The sequence below is a fragment of the Stegostoma tigrinum genome, chromosome 9, assembly GCF_030684315.1.
Source record: "Stegostoma tigrinum isolate sSteTig4 chromosome 9, sSteTig4.hap1, whole genome shotgun sequence".
Taxonomy (NCBI): Eukaryota; Metazoa; Chordata; class Chondrichthyes; order Orectolobiformes; family Stegostomatidae; genus Stegostoma; species Stegostoma tigrinum.
Window position 1 is genome coordinate 28,161,492 of NC_081362.1, and position 20,766 is coordinate 28,182,257.

At 42.3% G+C, this 20,766-nt stretch overlaps 1 protein-coding gene across 10 annotated transcripts in view; it reads left to right on the forward strand.

Annotated features, from left to right (window-relative positions):
• LOC125454586 (unconventional myosin-VI) overlaps window positions 1-20,766 on the forward strand; it is a 224,848-nt gene that overhangs the window by 139,621 nt on the left and 64,461 nt on the right. For all 10 annotated transcript variants that reach the window (XR_009446140.1, XM_048535510.2, XM_059648454.1 and 7 more), the window contains 2 exons: window positions 4,226-4,406; window positions 10,987-11,131. Coding sequence is in view for 9 of the 10 variants with exons in the window: in XM_048535510.2 (XP_048391467.1) it covers window positions 4,226-4,406; window positions 10,987-11,131 (326 nt within the window). In the remaining variant the exon portion in view is untranslated. The remainder of the gene's footprint in view (window positions 1-4,225; window positions 4,407-10,986; window positions 11,132-20,766) is intronic.

Here is a 20,766-nt window from a genome sequence, read left to right on the forward strand (position 1 = left end):
CTTTGAGCCAATAGTTGGTCAAAATTTATTGAGCTGTTAAGAATTCTGTGAACACCATATTACAAATAAAGTTTCATTACTCAGTTTTGGAATGCTATTGAGCAGCAGGAGAGCATGCAAAGCAATAATGCCAAGTATTAAGATCAATTGCATAAATTTTAGCTTTATGCAGTTCAAATGTTAGTGAATATGGAACTAAGGTAGGTAAATGGAGAGTAAAGACATTGGATAACAGAATAGGTTCATGAGGCTGAATGAGTTATCTGTTTTTGTGATCACAGAATGATGTACTGCAGACAGAAGAGCTTGGTTGCTGTGTTGAAGAATTGTTTGATTTTACAAGAGACCAGGAATAAATTTCCAGTCTGACTAAAGTTTTGGGGGAAAAGGGCTTGCCCTGCAGTTAAGTTTTTGTCAGGCTTGGTCCAGCTCACACCACTAGAGGTGAAAGATTGAACTAATCTCTTGGATTGCAATATCCAGTTGCATGACCTAGACGATATAGTGTAGAAATTCAACTCTGAACTTGAGCAGTTTACAGCCGTAGGTCATCTGACTGGGTTTTAGCAGCGTTTGGGTAAGTGAAAAGCAGCTGTTGCATCTGGAGAGAATATGGAATGATTATACACAATGTTCAATATTTTGCCATTAATCTGCAGTAGAAATATTTGTGTTTGTGTGATAGTATTTACAAACTGTTCTCTCTTTTTAAAATAAAATCCACAGCATTTAACTTGAGCACGTCTTAACATCTTCAATTTTCATACTATCTGTCGATTGGGTTGTGTCTTGTGTTTCACTCAATACAATTATACCTTTGAAGATCTGGTACATTATTTGATATTTTGATGAATGTAACACTGCCTGAGAGAGTGGTTGTGTATATAGTGTTGAGTAGTGATATCTGTATCTTGTTTTATTTGCTGTAAACCTGCAGCTATCACACAACTGCAAGCTCAACAGCAACCCTAATAAGTCTGGAGGAATTTATTTACTGCATTTTTTTGAGCTAGCTCTCAACAACTCTCCTTATGCTGGTTTCAAAATCCGTCATCATAGATCTTCTACAGTTAATGTTGAATATACTACTTTGTCCCTGTTGCGTAAATATCACTGCCTCACCAAACTAAATGTAAAATGCCGTTGAGAATTTAGAAAATGAAAAGGTTCCACTGTTCACCAGTTTAATTTTAGTTGCCCAAATAATTTCCATTAAAATTTCATTTGCAATTTCTGCTGACTGTTAATGGTATTAACGGGTATCAGTTTAAATAAATAACTTTACCAGATTATTCTTAATCAATTTTACTCAATGTGGGGCCAGTTTTTAGGTTTATTTCTTTGTAATTGCTGCTAGGTTTAAAATCTTTGCAAAAGGTTTTCATGAATATTCTAAACCTTTCTGATCTCAGCCATACTGTGTGGAAACAGACCCTTCAGTCCAGTGCCTGTACCTTGTAAAATGTTTTTTTAGTTGTTGATTGGAAGGGATTGAATCAATTTCACTTCACAGATTGATTTATTTGATTTTCTTGTTTATATTACTCATCACATTTATACCCTTTTCTGATATCATCTCCTTGAGAGGCAGTTTCTTGGCATTGATAGCAGGTGTGCAATATAATTCACTGCAGTAAATTCACATGCAAATGGTATGAATCCGTTTTAAATGGAGCAATGTTATTAAAGTAAAATCATCTTATTTTCTTTTCCCTTTTTTAAATATCAGGAGGAAGAGGTGATCAGTTTTTTTAACACATGCTTATGAAGTTTGTATGATGTAACTGTCTGTATGTAATTATATTTGCAGATGTTTACATCACTCCTGTGTGGTGTAGTTGTAGTTGCATGCATTCATCTTCCCACTAGAGTAGTTTTTTTTGTGTATGGCTTATGCCAACAGGGTAAGGGGTAATTCACTAGTAAATGCTTCGTAATAGTTTCTTACTTATTTTCTTGTTTGGTGGTGTTCTTTTTCTTTTGGTATTTTGTTGGAGATGGAAGCAGGCAAGATGACCTCTTTGTATGTCAAACATCAACTGCAGTAGAAATCATTTCTAATTGTGGTGCTGTATTTGGTTTCATTGCTGATGAGATGAATACTTGAGACTGTAAAGAGTATTGTGCGACTGTGTGCTGGGCTCCACAGCTGCAGAAGGATTTTTTTAATGTAAAACCTTGTTTGCATTTGGAAATGCCCTGAAATCACTAATTTCAAATCTGTTCCATACATTTTTTTTTAATTGGAATCCAACATGAAAGCTCTGGATTGATATTGTTCATCAAAGTGAAGGACAGAGAACTTGCAGGAAGCACATGTCCTGCCCGTGTCAATCCTGACTCAGTGGGTAGGGCACTTTCATTTGTGAACCACAGGGTTCCAGGTTCAATTCCCATTCCAGGGCATGAGCATGAGGGAGTACTGCACTCTTGGAGCCGCTGTCTTTCAGAAGAGACCGTAAACTTGGTTCTCACCTGCCTAATCAGGTAGATGTGAAAAGAAAAACAAGAGAATTGTCCTTGGTATCATTGTTAAAATATTTCCCTCAATCAAGATCATAATTATCAGCTTATCTGTTTTTCGCCACCTTGCTGTTGTGGGAGTTTGCTCAGTGTGGTTTGTCTGCTGCATTTCCTACCTTCAAGGAGTAACTACATGTGAGAAGTTCTTAATTGACTGTAAAGTATTTTAAGATGCCTAGTGGTCATGAAACCCTCTAAATGCAAGCCTGCCATTTGTTTTGTTTTGAAGGCCGCCACAGCTGGGATTATTTCCTAGCTCCCGTTCCTCAAATTCAGTAATACTCGTGTTACTTTTCCTTTTTTAACGGAGGAATTCAAGACGATAGGTGTAGTTGATACTCCTCCATTGGGAAGTAAATTCACATGCAGATGGCATGAATCCGTTTTAAATGGAACAATGTTATCGAAGTAAAATCATCTCATTTTCTTTCTCCTTTTAAACCTCAGGAGGATGAGGTGATCGGTTTTTTAAACTCATTATATGAAGTTTGTATGATGTACCTGTCAGAAACGCATTTTGCCCTTTTTTTTAACTTCAAGATGTGTTCTGAGGGTGGATGTGCCTGTCCTTGGAGAAGTGAAAGAAAGCAATCTCAATAATTGTTTGAAAGAAAATGAAACTAAACTAGAGACTGAATAGAATCTAATTTAACATAGATGTTAGGGATGACATTTGCAATGAAGACACTGGGAGCTGAACAGACTATATTGAAATCCTGTGGTGATGGACTGAGTGCAGAAACTATTTTGATATTAATGAGAGAAGCAGGGCTGGAAGTGAGATGAGAGAGACAGGTTAATCTGAATTCATCCGTTTGTGATATATGGAATGGAACTCAGGACTTGATTTCAGTGCGAGCACAGGAGGAGAAATCATTTGCTTTAATGTGGGTATCTGAGAGTCTGATTGCAGGGCTGCACTTGAAGTGGGCAATTGCATAGCAACACTAGGGGGAGCTGTATTGATCTGCAGGTGTCAGTTAAGAGTAGATAAGTGATCATTTGTTGACTTCGATTGCATTTGAAACATAAAATGTAAATAGCATTATTGAATCATGTTTTTTTAATAAGGAAACATATGTTGATACCGAGCACTTCAATATGCCATCTTGCTCTCATTATCTGTCATGAGTTTGAACTTTGTATCACTTAGCAACACTGCTACTCTCTTTGTTTCCATGGAAATGAGCTCTTAAGCTGGTTGTACACTTAAAGGTTGCAGTCAGCTTGGACATTATGGATAGATAAAGGCAAGAAATTCTTTACTGTCTGCAGAAGGTGGATGGGGAATATTTTGATCTGGATTTCCTCGTGTACATGGTAAATCAAATATGCTGCATCAAAGTAGGTGCTGCAATGGGCCTGTATTTGGGTATTATGAATTAAATTACATAAAGGGGAATTAGAAACAAGTGGGAATGATATTCTGAAGGCACAGGTATCCAAAGTAGAATTAATGTAAAAACTGCTAAGTATTACAACTGATTGTCGGCAGATCTGGCTTTTTGAAGACTTGCAGTGCAGGCAAATATATTATTTCTTTCATGGCGTGTGCATGAGAAATTGATGTACTAGTTTGCATGCATATTATATTTTGCGCATTAACATTCTGGACTGACTGCATGTTTCTTTTTGATTGCATGTCCTTGTTCCTTTTTGATGTTTGCTGATGTGTTGCATCTTTTTCATTGTCTCCTTCCAGTGTCTTAAAGAAGGCTCATTGAAAGACCCATTGCTGGATGACCATGGTGATTTTAACCGCATGTGTGTGGCTATGAAGAAGATAGGGCTGGATGATGCAGAGAAGCTTGATCTGTTTCGTGTAGTTGCAGGTGTTCTGCACCTTGGAAATGTTGACTTTGAGGAAGCTGGAAGCACTTCAGGTATAACAACTATTTTGGTGTAGATGCAGAGTGCCCTCTTAATCTTCTCCAGTCCAGTGGTCTGAAGGTTATCATATAGTGTTACTTAACTGGCTACATGTTAGACAAAACAAAAATCAAAAGAACTCTGGATGGTCTAAATCAGCAACAAAAACTAAGTTGTGGAATAGCTCAGCAGGTCTGGCAGCATCTGACAGAGTTAACGTTTCAGGTCCGGTGACCCTTCCTCAGAACCTTTCTGTTGTCTGTTCTGAGGAAGGGTCACTGGACCCAAAACGTTAACTCCGTTTTCTCCTCCACAGACACAGCCAGGCCTGCTGAGCTTTTCCAGCAACTTTGTTTTTGTTACATGTTAGACAGTTTGTCTAATAGTTTGTTGGAAAGCCGACCACTGAATGATGAAGGGATAACAAGATGTAAAGCTGGATGAACACAGCAGGCCAAGCAACATCATAGGAGCAGGAAAACTGATGGTTCAGGCCTAGATCCTTCATCAGAAATGGGGGAGGTGAAGGGGGTTCTGAAATAAATAGTGAGAAGGGGGAAGGCAGAGGAGAAGATAGGTGGAGAGGAGACAGATGGGTTAAAGAGGCAGAAATGGAGCCAGTAAAGGTGAGTGTAGGTGGGGAGTTAGGTCAGTCCAGGGTGGATGGACAGGCCAAGGGGATGGGATGAGGTTGGTAGGTAGGAGATGGGAGTGGGGCTTGAGATGGGAGGAGGCGATAGGTGGGAGGAAGGGCAGGTTAGGGAGGCAGGGACGAGCTGGCCTAATTTTGGGATGTGGTAGGGGGAGGGGGTATTTTGAAGCTTGTGAAGCCCACATTGACATCGTTGGGCTGCAGGGTTCCCAAGCAGAATGAGTTGTTGTTCCTGCAACTTCCGGGTGGCAACATTGTGGCACTGCGAGAGGCCCAGGATGGACATGTCATCTGCGGAATGGGAGGGTAGTTGAAATGGTTTGCAACTGGGAGGCGCAGTTGTTTACTGCGAACCGAGCAGAGGTGTTCTGCAAAGCAGTCCCCAGGCCTCCGCTGGTTTCCCCGATGTTGAGGCGGCCACAACGAGTACAGCGGATGCAGTATACCACATTAACAGAAGTACAGGTGAACATCTACTTGATGTGGAAAATCTTCTTGGGGCCTGGGATGGGGGTGCGGGAGGAAGTATGGGGGCATGTGTAGCACTTCCTACAGTCGCAGGGAAAAGTGCCGGGTGTGGTGGGGCTGGAGGGGAGTGTGGAGCGGACGAGGGAGTCACGGAGAAAGTGGTCCCTCCAGAAAGCAGATAAGGGTGAGGAGGGGAAAATGTCTTTGGGGTAGGATTGTAGATGGTGGAAGTTTTGGAGGATGATGCATTGGATCTGGAGGTTGGTGGGGTGGTATGAGAGGACAAGATAGATTCTGTTTTGGTTTTTATTGCAGGGGAGGGGCGAGAGGGATGAGTTGGGGGAAATGTGGGAGGCTTAGTTGAGGGAATTCTTGACCGGGTGGGTGGTGAGGGGAAGGGGGAGGAGAGTTGTGGTTCTGGGGGCGGGGGGGAAACGAGGACATCTGAGATGCCTTGATAAACAAGCACATCTGAGGTGTTGAAAAATGAGGGCCCTTGTCTGCTGCGCACTCCCCTCCAGCCCCAGCGCACACGGCACTTTTCCCTGCAACCGCAGAAAGTGCCACACCTCCCCCTACGCCTTCTCCCTCACCCCCATCCCAGACCCCAAGAAGAGTTTCCACATCAAACAGATGTTCACCTGCACATTTGCTAATGTGGTATACTGCATCCGCTGTTCCTGTTGTGGCCTCCTCTACATTGGGGAAACCAAGCGGAGGCCTGGGGACCGCTTTGCAGAACACCTACGTTCAGTTTGCACGAAACAACTTTACCTCCCAGTCACGAACTACTTCAACTCCCCCTCGCATTCCTCAGATGACACGTCCATCCTGGGCCTCCTGCATTGCCACAACAGTGCTACCTGAAGGTTGCAGAAACAGCACCTCATATTCCTCTTGGGAACCCTGCAGCCCAATGGTATCAAGGTGGACTTCATGGGCTTCAAAATCTCATCTCCCCTCCCCTACCACACCCCAAAACCAGCCTAGCTCGTCCCCGCCTCCCTGACCTGTTCTTCCTCCCACCAATCCCCTCCTCCGACCGCAAGCCCCACCCCCATCTCCTACCTACTAACCTCATCCTGCTCCCTTGGCCTTTCCGTCCTCCCTGGACTGACCTGTCTCCTCCCTGCCTCTCCATCTACGCTCACCTTTACTGGCTCCAACCCCGCCTCTTTGACTGGTCTATCTCCTCACCAACTATCTTCTCCCCTGTCCATCTTCTATCTGCCTCCCCCCTCTCCCTATTTATTTCTGGACCCCCTTCCCCTCCCCCAATTCTAAAGAAGGCCTGAAACATCAGCTTTTCTGCTCCTATGATACTGCTTGGCCTGCTGTGTTCATCCAGCTCTTTCCCTTGTTTTCTTGGATTCTCTAGCATCTACAGTTCCTACTATCACTGAATGTTGAACTTTGACAGCAACAGAAATGTTTGCCTAACCTGGAGAGGAAAATTGTGTAAAAATACCTGCATTAATTGTCTGTAATTGCAATTGACTGGTTAAGGCAATGGCTAGCAATCAATTAGGATTTTTCCACTCCCACTTCTGTGTCCTGATCTTGCAGTTTTTAAAAATGACTTCATACTGGTTAGTTATTGCTCAAACATCAGAAAAACGTCCCAAACGCACCCATCTTAAGCGGGGTGGCTCAGTGGTTAGCACTGCTGCCTCACAGCACCAGGGCCCCAGGTTTGATTATACTCTATGGCGACTGTCTGTGTGGAGTTTGCGCATTCTCTGTGTGTCTGTGTGGGTTTCTTCCAGGTGCTCTGGCTTCCTTATACACAGCGGGTGGGAAGGGTGTGGTCTCGGTGGGATGATCTTTGAATGGTCAATATATACTCGATGGGCCGAATGGCCTGCTCCCACACTGTAGGGATTCGATGGATTCTGTAGCGGCCTTTGAATTGTGTCAATATTTCTTGAATTGTTTCAAATTTAAAACTTGTTGCTCAATTTTCCTAAGTGGTAGGTGGGCTCTGATTCCTTGTCATAAAATCTCCAGAAGTTACCCTCAAATTTTCAGTGGTGGTTTGATACTTTGCATTGTTCAGCTTTGACAGCAGAAACTGTCCAGCTGTTAGAATTGAGGGGAGGCAGGTGCTAAATGTTTCACTTTAGCAGGCCACAAGTCCTTCGGAAAGTGTCTCATGGACCCTGATATATCAGTGCTTGGGCAATTGGGAGCCCAGAATAGAAGTTGTTTTCTTAAAAAAAACAAAAATTCAAGAGCTAAATAGTGATATGGGAAATTAAATAAGATAAATGATGATTCATACATGACAATTCAAATTAATATGTAGCACCGGTTGAGAACAAGTATTACTGTTGCTGACTTGCTCGTTGAGCTAGCTTGTTTTCACTCTGATGTTTTGTCACTATGCTAGGTAATATCAGGGAGGTCTCCGATTGTAATGATGTTGTTCTACTCCACTTAAAATTTATACTGTCTGGTCTGTTATGGTGAGCAGTGTCCTTTACAGTTTTGTTCTGCATGGGTTTGTATATGTTGATTGCATTTTGGGTTGAGAACCGTGCGTCTAAGAATTTGTGTGCATGTCTATGTTTGGCTTGGCTGCTTTGTTTACCTTGTCCCAGTTAAACTGATGCCCTTTATTGTCTGAGTGTACTGGTATTAAGCAAGGTTTGTTGTGTTGTTTTGCTGCTAGCTCATGTATTCTAAAGGCCAAGTTCCTTCCTGTTTGTCAATCTGCGTGTTGTGGGAATGGGGTCTTTCATCTTTGAGTGTTTGTCATAAAGGGTCTGTGGGCTTATGTGCTACCATGATTCCTGGTGGTTGTAGGAGAATCATCATCAGTTCTGATATGTTCTTGATGTAGGGCAGTGTGGTCAGTGTTAGAGCATACTGTGTTCTCCTTTTGTCTGTTTTCACTAGGCTCTTTGCATGAAGTCACGGGGATACCTGTTCATAGTGAGGGTTTTGTATAGGTCCTCTTCCTGTTTCCTGTGTAGTTCTAGCATGTTGCAGTGAGTAGTGGCCCATTTTAATAGTGTCCTAATGCAGCTTTGTTTGTAGATATTGGGGTGGTTGCTGTGCAAGTTGAGGATTTAGTCATTGTGAGTTGTTTTCCTGGACACACAGGTTCGGAAGTCTCCATTGGTCATATGTTCAACTCTGTCCAGAAACACAAGATAATTGTTGTTTTCTTTTGTGAATTTAATCCCAGCACATGCATTGTTCATGAGGTGGTGGATCTCTTCTAGTTTGTTGCGTTTAATAATGACAACGTGTTGTCCGTGTACCGAAACCGCAGTTTAGGTTGAATGCTGGGTTTGGGGGTAGTGTGTTCTAGACTTTGCATGACTGCCTCTGCGATGAGCCCTAAAATGGGTGATCCTGTGAAATGAGCCATTGCTCTGTTTGTATGCTTGACCATTAGAGAGTGTGTGGTGAGGCACAAGTCTAATAGTTTGAGTATGTGGCACAAGTCTGTTAGTTCGTCTCCCCGCTGGGCACACCTTCACACAAACTGGCCAAGGACCTTCAACAGACTGCCTTTAGTGGTAAAGTATACAAATAGAGCAATGGCACATCCATGGGGTCACCCATTTCAGGACTCATCACAGAGGCAGCCATGCAAAGACTAGAACACACCGTCCTCCCCTGCATTGATCCTAAATCTTGGATGTGGTACATGAATGAACATTTGTCATTATTAAATGCAACAAACTAGAAGGGATCCACACCTCACCCACAACATATTCACTGGATTAAATACACAAGAGAAGAAGAAAACAACAATCAGCTTGTGTTACTGGACATCACAGTTGAACATATTGCCAATGGGGAGTTTCAAACCTCTGTATACAGGAAAGAAATCCACTCTGACCAAATTGTCAACTTGCACCGCAACCACCCCAACATCTACAAACAAAGCTGCATTAGGACACTATCTAAATGGGCCACCACTCACTACAACATGCCATAATTACACAGGAAGGAAGAAGAGCACCTATGCAAAATCTTTACCATGAACAGATACCCCTGCAACTTCATCTGTAGGTGCCCACTAAATAGTCAACACCAAGAGGACACAGTACACCCTAACACATGGCCACACTATACTACATCAAGAACTATCAGAACTGTCCCCTACAACCACCAGGAATCGTGGTAGCACACCAGTCCACAGTCACTTTATGAAAAACACTCTCAAGGATTAAAGACCTGATTCCCACAACATGCAGCATCAATGTAGTTACAAAATATCATGCAATAACTGCCACAAACATTACATCAGACAGACAGGAAGGAAACTAGCCATCAGAATACATGAACATCAGCTAGCAGCAAAACAACACAAACTTTCCTTAATATCCGTACACTCCAAACAATGAAGGCCATCCCGACAACATAACCATAGTAGCCCAAACCAAAGATATAGACACATGGGAATTCCTAGAGGCATGGTTCTCAACCCATAATACAGTCGACAAACTTATGGAATTGGACTCCATTTACAAACCCATACTGAACAAAAACCAGAAAAGATACTGCTCACCATAACAGACAGGACGATATAGATTCCAAGCAGAGTAAAGCCATATCACTTCATTGTAGGCCTCACTGATTGATAGATGTTTGTTTTTATCACCATGATGGGTAACATGGAGTGTGAGCAAGTCAGTAATCTCACTGACAACCCGAGCTACAAATCTTTGCTAAAACTTTAAATGTTACTGTTTTCTTGTGTCCTGCTATTGCATGCATGGCCATAACAAAAATAATTCATTCAGTTTAGTTCATTGTTTGGATAAATGCCTTGACTCGAGCATTAGCCCATGTTACCTCTATGTTTGGGTGCTGGGTTCAAGCTCCACAATCATTCGATGGAAATGCATCACGTAGGGCAATAAGTCAATGCAGGACTAACTGTTGGATGGAGTGTTACATGTAAAAGCTATTTTCTGCTAAACATGCAAGGTCCCTCGGCACCATTCAATCAATAGAAGTGAGAACTGTGAGCAGTCTGTGCCCTCAAGTAAAAGCATGAGAAACAGATTATTTGCTGACATTTCTAATGAATGAGTTGTTGTAAGGTTGTATGATTGAATATAAAGTGATGTATTGGATGTCTTCAGGACATGCAAAATGCTTTCTAAATATGAATCACTTTTTTCCTTGATGTACGTAATGAATAATTAATCATATTTTCAATGTCTATCTTTACTATCTTTATCTAACATTTTTCTCTTGTGTGCATTCAAGAAATGTTTCTTTGTTTCATTATTCCTGAATTATATGAGTAAATATAAATAAATACTTGTATTTATATTTAACTGCATGAGTTGTATTATTAAACACTAGATGGCGTTTGTACAATTGAAATGAAATATTTAATTGGTCGGTAGAATTTATCATCATTAAAATAAAAAAAAAGACCAAGGTTCATGTGAGTGCACACCGGAACTATATTTTCAGCCTTCGTAATCAATGGTATTAATTGTTAGGTGGATGTGTCCTGAAGAACAAATCGCGTCAGTCACTGGAACACTGTGCTGAATTGCTGGGGCTGGATGATGATGACCTGCGTGTTAGTTTGACCACTAGAGTAATGCTGACCACAGCTGGAGGTGCCAAGGGCACAGTTATCAAGTAGGCACACTTCTCTGTACTACGTAATCTGATAATTCTGGTGTTTTTGAGAATGCTTTAATGCAGCTCGAGATTGTTGTAGTGGTGATTGTGATTATGTGCACCTCAAAGTACAGATTCCTGTCCAACAGTTTGGACATTTGACTATTTAAGACAAGAAATCCAATTTGTCTCTTGAGTCCTCAGATATGTTACAGGTCACACACTGTTCTCTGAATTTCAGGTTAATAATTTGATTTGGGTTTACTACAGTTGACTTTCCTGATTTCTACGATCAAGAAGTTTAATGTGGTTTTAACACTGAAAGTAAGGGATAAGTTCAGTATTACTTGCCAAAGGTTATTAACCATGACGAGAATGCTTACTGTTTTCAGAGATAATGGGAACTGCAGATGCTGGAGAATTCCAAGATAATAAAATGTGAGGCGGGATGAACACAGCAGGCCAAGCAGCATCTCAGGAGCACAAAAGCTAACTGTTGCTTACTGTTTTCAGTTGGTTTATAATTTCACCATGGACCTGAATGAATTTTGCATTGGCTTTTAATGCTGGGTAGTTAAGTGATTGAAATATGAAGAAAGCAACAGGACATATGACCGATGCGTCATATGTCCTTTATTAGGAGAGCACAGAGCTATTGGAAGTCAGAAGATACAATTTGGGAAAATATCATGCATTACTCACTTACTGCCACTAGAGATCTGTGTTGTACTTTCTGCAGAAGTAACTGCTGATAAGAGCAATCTGCAAAAAGCTGATGTTCACCAGTGGTTTTGTTGAGTAATAATTATATCGTTTATTATAACACCTAGGCCTTATTTCAGTTCTAAATAAAAGTCCATCTCTTTGAAAACAGTTAGTTTGCTGTGTTATGTCTGAGTACTGCTTATGTGTTTGTAAACTACTAATATCCTGAAGTATTGCAGCTAAAACATAACGTATAGTAAAATAAATTTGTGATGGATTTCTCGTCAAATGCACAAAGTATATCAAGTCCTACATGAGATACAACATTGTTTGAGTTAATTTTGTGGTAAATAGAAAAATGTATTAACATTTAACAAATTCACCATTGTAATTTCAGCACTAAAAGACTGCATGAAAATATAGCTTATACAGTTGAACATGGTGTAAAATTTGGAGAGTTTTTTTTTCTTGCTGTTTGTTGCTGGGTGTACTGACTGATTATAAAACCTGAATAGCAATGTTAATACAGTGGCTCTGTACCACATGAGAGCTGTCAAAAGGCTAGCACTGGATTTTATGCATTTAAAGTATCAGATCACTTCTAAATAAAAAAAACATGTAATATGAGGGATGACATGGTGACTGGAGAAAAGAGACTGCAACCTTTAGTTCCTAAAGTTCCTTATTGCTTGGGTTTTCTTTGTGTAATTTGTATCTGCTGTATACCAAATGAAGAAAATTAGTTGTTCTGATTAGTCAACCACTACCGAACTTATCCCTTACTTTCAATGTTAAAACCACATTAAACTTCTTGATCATAGAAATCAGGAATGTCAAATGTAATAAACCCAAAAATAATACCAAATTCTTTCCTTATTTTCAATTTGCCAGGTTGATGGAGGATGAACTAGATAGACTTGATTTTTTTATTTCTAGCAATTTGTATGTAAGAGAAAAAATGCAGAATTGTATTTCAGATTTGATAGATCAAGATTTTATGAATATTTCTATCTCATACATTTTATGAAAACGCTTTGAGAACACTACTAAGTTTTATCATTGAAACTGTTGACTCTTCCCAAATAGTTTGTTCATTTTTAAAGTGTAATTGAATATCCTTGTTCCCCATCTTAATGTCGGTTGTCTGGTGCTTTGAGAATTATTTGTTCCAAATTGTGTAGCATGTCAACAGCAAACGAAGAGTCTTAATATTCTGTTTTCTAGTGCACATTGGCCACTTGTTCCTGTATTATCAAACAATGAAGAAATAATAGATTTGGAGCACTATGCCTCAAATCTGATCACCAGACTCCATAAAACCACAGCTTCTCTAATGGAGTTCAAATTATCTAATTACAACGGTGACGCCATAGTGTAAACACACTCATGAGTTTTATTGAATCTCCTTTAGAAATGGCAACATACAGTCAGTATGTTTTCCTAATATTACACCCAACTAGTTTCAAAATTAGTTTCAATATTTACGATGTATTTGAGTAAAATATCCCTGCAGCCTTGTACATTGCTAGCCCATGTTTGTGTTTTGAGTGAATGGAGTGTACTGTTCCATGAGGATAATGAGTATGAGGTTTCACTTTCTGTTGATAGAATGCAGAAAGTTTGTCAGACCTTCCTAGAGATGGTGCAGTAGGTGGTTTCTGATGAGCAGATAGAAAATAAAATTGTTAATTTAATCATGGCAGATAAATAAACTGATTACGAGAACAATAATTTTGTGCCCCACCTTTGTCTTATTCACTCGTGGAATGACGTAGCATTTATTACCCATCCTGAGCTACCCTTGAGAAGGTTGTGGTGAGCTGCTTTCTTGAACTACTGCTGACCATTAGAAAGAGAATTCCTGGTTTTACACAATCTTATGGAAATTTGTACTAACCATTTGAGTCTGGCATCGAACTAGCATTAGTTGGTGTTTTTTTGTGTGTGGTTGATTGTGGGCATGTGACTCGGACTATTTGATCATACACAGATGCTTTTAACATTTAATATTTTTTCCCCTCTCTATTTGACCTGTTTGTGTGTGTCCGAGTCCGTGCGTCTGTCTGCACGCATGCTTTTAATATTTTTTTTCTTTTCTTGTCCTATTTTTGCTCAGTTGTTTAACTTGGTTTGGGCAAGACAGCACCTTCTGTGAAATGCATCTTGGCATGTCTGCCACTGGGATGAGAGAGCTGATTGGATTTTCAGAAATGTTGGCAACCACCATAAAGTTATTGATCCTCATGATCCAAACTAAAACCATACCAACTTAAAAAATCCTATTCTTTAGCAGCTCTTTGCATCAGAAGCTAGCTTGCAGACTTAGCATTAGTATAATTCACAGCCATACCTAACCTTTGACCCTCTGTTTGCTGCAACATATCTGGCTCAACTCTGCCCTCATCAGTGCCTTTTAATGTCTGCCTTGCCAATAAAATCATTACTGTCACGGTGCCTGGCCGCTTCCAGTGTTCTGTAGGCTGACCTTGGTGTCATTTTTGACTCTGTGTGATGAGCTTCTATGACATCCATGAAACAACTCCAAGAAGGCCCATAACCTGTCACCGAGTCATCCTTTATTTATACCTGCATAGTACAAGACACTGATCCAGCTAGCTCAAAGCTGTCCTCAGAGTGAACTGAAGTGCTAATATTCTTGTCGTTTTTTAGGAAAATACCAGTAACAGGTAAAGCCAGATAAGTGCAACGCTTACACGGACACCCCTGTTTATATCTGTCAGCCAGGACACTGATTGGACCAGGTTACCAGCCCCAGTCAGGGAGCTCATATTCAGAGGTATTCCTGGCTAATTTCTCTCATTCCATGCCCTGTAAAGTTGATGATATTTATAACTCTGCCCATGCCCTTACTCGCAAGTCCTATTCTCCTATCATTCCTGTGCTTGTTCATTTATATTAACTGCCAGTCAAGCAACATCTTAATTTTAACATTTTTCACCCCTGTTTACATATCCCTGCGTGGATCTGTAGCCTCACGATTCTCTGCTTTATCTGTGTTCCTTTTTAATGTTAGCTTCTTGTGCATTCCCAATCATTAGGTTCCTCCTTTTTGGTGGCTGTACTATCAGTCATTTAGGCTCCTCAAAGCTGAGTTAAACAATTTTGCCACTTGAGCACCTTCTCTCCAGTCCTTACCTCAATTTCACTCAACAGGTCTTGTGTTTACATGGGCTGCTGTGACAAAAAAATCATTGGTAGCCACTAATAGTCCCTGTTAACAGCTATTTATTCTCCCATACTGACCTCTCCCCATTCATTTGTCCGCCCAACTGTCTCTCGCTCTCGCTCTCGCTCTCGCTCTCGCTCTCGCTCTCGCTCTCGCTCTCGCTCTCGCTCTCGCTCTCGCTCTCGCTCTCGCTCTCGCTCTCGCTCTCGCTCTCGCTCCCTAGGCTCCATTTCCAAAATATTGAGCAACTTTTCCCCCAGCTGCAAACAGTACTGAAGAAGGCTCACTGGACCTGAACTGTTAACTCTGCTTCATCTCCACAAATGCTGCCAGACCTGAGTTTTTCCAACAATTTTGTTTTCTTTTTGTTTCCAATTTTCAGCATCTGCTTTGGTTTTCTTTAAGGTTTTAAAGACCATCTCAAAGAAGGAAAGAGGACAAGATGCAGATAGGATTGAGGGGGGGAAGTTCCACAGGTTCCATCTCTGCAGCTGAGGTGATTAAAATTGGGGATCTGTAGGTGGCCAGAATCTGATTGCTGGTAGGATTATTGAAGGTTACAGAAAAAAACTGAGACTGAAAATAAAATTGTAATGGAGGAAAATAAGCATTCCAACACAGTAAAACTGCAGTGAGTTTAATTTGAGTAACCAAAAGTTACAGTTCTGTTGAAGCGTTGAGCTGTTCCTGCCAGTAGAACAGGGGACCCAATAAAAGACGGAATGGATTGTAAAGTGGGAAGAGAACAGTAATTGTTACGAGGCTTTGTGAGATGATTAAGTTTAAACTATTTCCTTTCATTCAATACAAGTCCATTAGACCAGGTTGCCATGGGGACAGATACTCATATCAAACCGTATTAGAACATAGAACATAGAACAGTACAGCACTGAACAGGCCCTTCAGCCCACAATGTTGTGCCGACCATTGATCCTCATGTATGCACCCTCAAATTTCTGTGACCATATACATGTCCAGCAGTCTCTTAAATGACCCCAATGACCTTGCTTCCACAACTGCTGCTGGCAACGCATTCCATGCTCTCACAACTCTCTGCGTAAAGAACCTGCCTCTGACATCCCCTCTATACTTTCCACCGACCAGCTTAAAACTATGACCCCTTGTGCTAGCCATTTCTGCCCTGGGAAATAGTCTCTGGCTATCAACTCTATCTATGCCTCTCATTATCTTGTATACCTCAATTAGGTCCCCTCTCCTCCTCCTTTTCTCCAATGAAAAGAGACCGAGCTCAGTCAACCTCTCTTCATAAGATAAGCCCTCCAGTCCAGGCAGCATCCTGGTAAACCTCCTCTGAACCCTCTCCAAAGCATCCACATCTTTCCTATAATAGGGCGCCCAGAACTGGACGCAGTATTCCAAGTGCGGTCTAACCAAAGTTTTATAGAGCTGCAACAAGATCTCACGACTCTTAAACTCAAATCCCCCTGTTAATGAAAGCCAAAACACCATATGCTTTCTTAACAACCCTGTCCACCTGGGTGGCCATTTTAAGGGATCTATGTATCTGCACACCAAGATCCCTCTGTTCCTCCACGCTGCCAAGAATCCTACCCTTAATCCTGTACTCAGCTTTCAAATTCGACCTTCCAAAATGCATCACCTCGCATTTATCCAGGTTGAACTCCATCTGCCACCTCTCAGCCCATCTCTGCATCCTGTCAATGTCCCGCTGCAGCCTACAACAGCCCTCTACACTGTCAACGACACCTCCGACCTTTGTGTCGTCTGCAAACTTGCTGACCCATCCTTCAATCCCCTCATCCAAGTCATTAATAAAAATTACAAACAGTAGAGGCCCAAGGACAGAGCCCTGTGGAACTCCACTCACCACTGACTTCCAGGCAGAATATTTTCCTTCTACTACCACTCGCTGTCTTCTGTTGGCCAGCCAATTCTGTATCCAAGCAGCTAAGTTCCCCTGTATCGCATTCCTCCTGACCTTCTGAATGAGCCTACCATGGGGAACCTTATCAAATGCCTTGCTGAAGTCCATATACACCACATCCAAAGCTCGACCCTCATCAACCTTTCTAGTCACATCCTCAAAAAACTCGATAAGGTTTGTAAGGCATGACCTACCCCTCACAAAGCTGTGTTAACTGTATTTGATCAAGCCATGCTCTTCCAGATGGTCATAAATCTTATCCCTCAGAATCCTTTCTAACACCTTGCAGACGACAGACGTGAGACTTACCGGTCTATAATTGCTGGGGATTTCCCTATTTCCTTTCTTGAAGAGAGGAATTACATTTGCCTCTCTCCAGTCCTCAGGTACGACTCCAGTGGAGAGCGAGGATGCAAAGATCTTCACAAGCGGCGAAGCAATTGCATTTCTCGCTTCCCAAAGCAGCCGAGGACAAATCTGATCCGGGCCTGGCGACTTGTCAATCTTAATGTTTGACAAAATTTTCAGCACATCAGCTTCGTCTATCTCTATCCATTCCAGCATGCACACCTGCTCTATTGGAAAGGAAGATATTGGTTTTAACAACTAGAGACAAAGTAAAAGGCATATGACCTTACCATTAGGTCTACTGATTCAGATACCCTGGACCTAGACACTGTGTGTGTGTGTGTGTGTGTGTGTGTGTGTCAGTCAGGTACGTTCTGATAGCCATCAGGAAACAAGTTGGTAGGAACTTGTTCTCTAGTTGGAGAAACAGGATGTTTGGAGAGTTATGACAAGTAGAAGACTCAGCTTCGTGTGGCTGGGGTAGGATGTCACTAGAGTGCACTTTGCAGTTGCAAGTTGATTAGGAGATTCTCAGGAGAGGCAGATGTTGGCCAGGGAGCATGATGGTGTGCTCAAGTAGCAGGCGACTTCAAACTCAGGTCATTTCTGTGGACAGTGTGCAGGTTTTCTGCAAAGTGGTCGCCCAGTCTGCCCATCATCTACCCAATGTAGAGGAGATCACATTGTAAGCAACAAATACAGCAGACCATGTAGAGTGGTGTAGCTACAGTGCTACTTCACCTAGAAGGCGTGTTTGCACCTTTGGATACTGCAGAGGGAGGAAGTTAATGGGCAGGTGTTGCACCTTCTGTGAGTGCAAGAGATGATGCTGTGGGGATATGTTGGGAGTGAAGGAGGAGTGGACTAGTATGTCCCAAAGGGAATGATCTGTGCAGACCCCTGACAAAGGAGTGGAATGTGTGTCTGATAATAGTGTACTGCTGGAAGTGGCAGCTAATAATCCTCCAGTTGTGGATCCTGGTGCAATGGTAGGTGATGAGGTGAGGAACCTTATTGCAGTGCTGGAGGAAAGCCGGGGGTGGGTGTGGGTGTCAGTGCTGAAGTGCGGGAGATGGGTCAGACACAGCTCACGGCCCTATCCACCATTGTCTTGGCGAATCTTTGGTTAAGCAAGAAGGTGGACATTTTGGAGGCACCCTTGTGGAAGGTGGCTTCATTGAAACAGATGTGACAGATACTGGGAGAATGGAATAGTGTCTTTACAGGAAGTAGGATGGAGGATATGTAGTCAAAGTGACTGTGGAAGTTGATGGGTTTGTAGTGGAGGCTGGACACCAATATATCTCCAGAAACGGAAACAGATGTCGTGGAAGGGAAGAGAGATGTCAGAGATGGAATAGGTTAAGATGAGAATGGGATGGAAATTGGAAACGAAATCAGTAAACTTGTCCAATGCTGGACAAGAGAGGCAAGCAGCACCAATGATGTCATTGACATGCTGGAGAAAGAGTTGTGGGTGGGGCCAAGAATAGAACTGGAACAAGGAATGTGCCATGTACCCCCCAGGAAAAATAGGCATAACTGGGGTGCACACAAATACCCATGGCCACACCATTGGACTGAAGAAAGTGATAAGAGTTAAAGGAGAAATTGTTCAGTGTGAGGATAAGCTTGGCCAGGCAGAGGCAGGTAGCGGTGGTGGATAGGAGTGGATCAGGCTTGTTTCCCAGGAAGAAGCAGAGCCCTAACACCGCTTGGCCTTCAAATCCCATCTGGTCAGACTTTTCGGTCATCTGTGCTATAGCCGTTGAAATGGCTTAGGGTGAAATTTTGTTTGGTAGTACCCTGTAAAACTTTGAGATGTAAAACTTCGAGAAAGGCTTGGCAGAAGGAATCCGGGAAAACACAAAGGCATTTTACACTTACGTGAGGAATAAGAGAATGGTCAAAGAAAGAGTAGGGCCGATCAGGGATAGCATAGGGAACTTGTGTGTGGAGCCTGAGGAGGTAGGGGAAGCCCTAAATGAGTTTTTTGCTTCTGTCTTTACGAAAGAAACGAACTGTGTAGTGAATGAAACCTTTGAAGAGCAGGTGTGCATGCTGGAATGGATAGAGATAGAGGAAGCTGATGTACTGAAAATTTTGTCAAACATTAAGATTGACAAGTCGCCAGGCCCGGATCAGATTTGTCCTCGGCTGCTTTGGGAAGCGAGAAATGCAATTGCTTCGCCACTTGCGAAGATCTTTGCATCCTCGCTCTCCACTGGAGTCGAACCTGAGGACTGGAGAGAGGCAAATGTAATTCCTCTCTTCAAGAAAGGAAATAGGGAAATCCCCGGCAATTATAGACCGGTAAGTCTCACGTCTGTCGTCTGCAAGGTGTTAGAAAGGATTCTGAGGGATAAGATTTATGACCATCCGGAAGAGCATGGCTTGATCAAATACAGTCAACACGGCTTTGTGAGGGGTAGGTCATGCCTTACAAACCTTATCGAGTTTTTTGAGGATGTGACTAGTAAGGTTGATGAGGGTCGAGCTGTGGATGTGGTGTATATGGACTTCAGTAAGGCATTTGATAAGGTTCCCCATGGAAGGCTCATTCAGAAGGTCAGGAGGAATGGGATACAGGGGAACTTAGCTGCTTGGATACAGAATTGGCTGGCCAACAGAAGACAGCGAGTGGTAGTAGAAGGAAAATATTCTGCCTGGAAGTCAGTGGTGAGTGGGGTTCCACAGGGCTCTGTCCTTGGGCCTCTACTGTTTGTAATTTTTATTAATGACTTGGACGAGGGGATTGAAGGATGGGTCAGCAAGTTTGCAGACGACACAAAGGTCGGAGGTGTCGTTGACAGTGTAGAGGGCTGTTGTAGGCTGCAGCGGGACATTGACAGGATGCAGAGATGGGCTGAGAGGTGGCAGATGGAGTTCAACCTGGATAAATGCGAGGTGATGCATTTTGGAAGGTCGAATTTGAAAGCTGAGTACAGGATTAAGGATAGGATTCTTGGCAGCGTGGAGGAACAGAGGGATCTTGGTGTGCAGATACATAGATCCCTTAAAATGGCCACCCAAGTGGACAGGGTTGTTAAGAAAGCATATGGTGTTTTGGCTTTCATTAACAGGGGGATTGAGTTTAAGAGTCGTGAGATCTTGTTGCAGCTCTATAAAACTTTGGTTAGACCGCACTTGGAATACTGCGTCCAGTTCTGGGCGCCCTATTATAGGAAAGATGTGGATGCTTTGGAGAGGGTTCAGAGGAGGTTTACCAGGATGCTGCCTGGACTGGAGGGCTTATCTTATGAAGAGAGGTTGACTGAGCTCGGTCTCTTTTCATTGGAGAAAAGGAGGAGGAGAGGGGACCTAATTGAGGTATACAAGATAATGAGAGGCATAGATAGAGTCGATAGCCAGAGACTATTTCCCAGGGCAGAAATGGCTAGCACGAGGGGTCATAGTTTTAAGCTGGTTGGTGGAAAGTATAGAGGGGATGTCAGAGGCAGGTTCTTTACGCAGAGAGTTGTGAGAGCATGGAATGCGTTGCCAGCA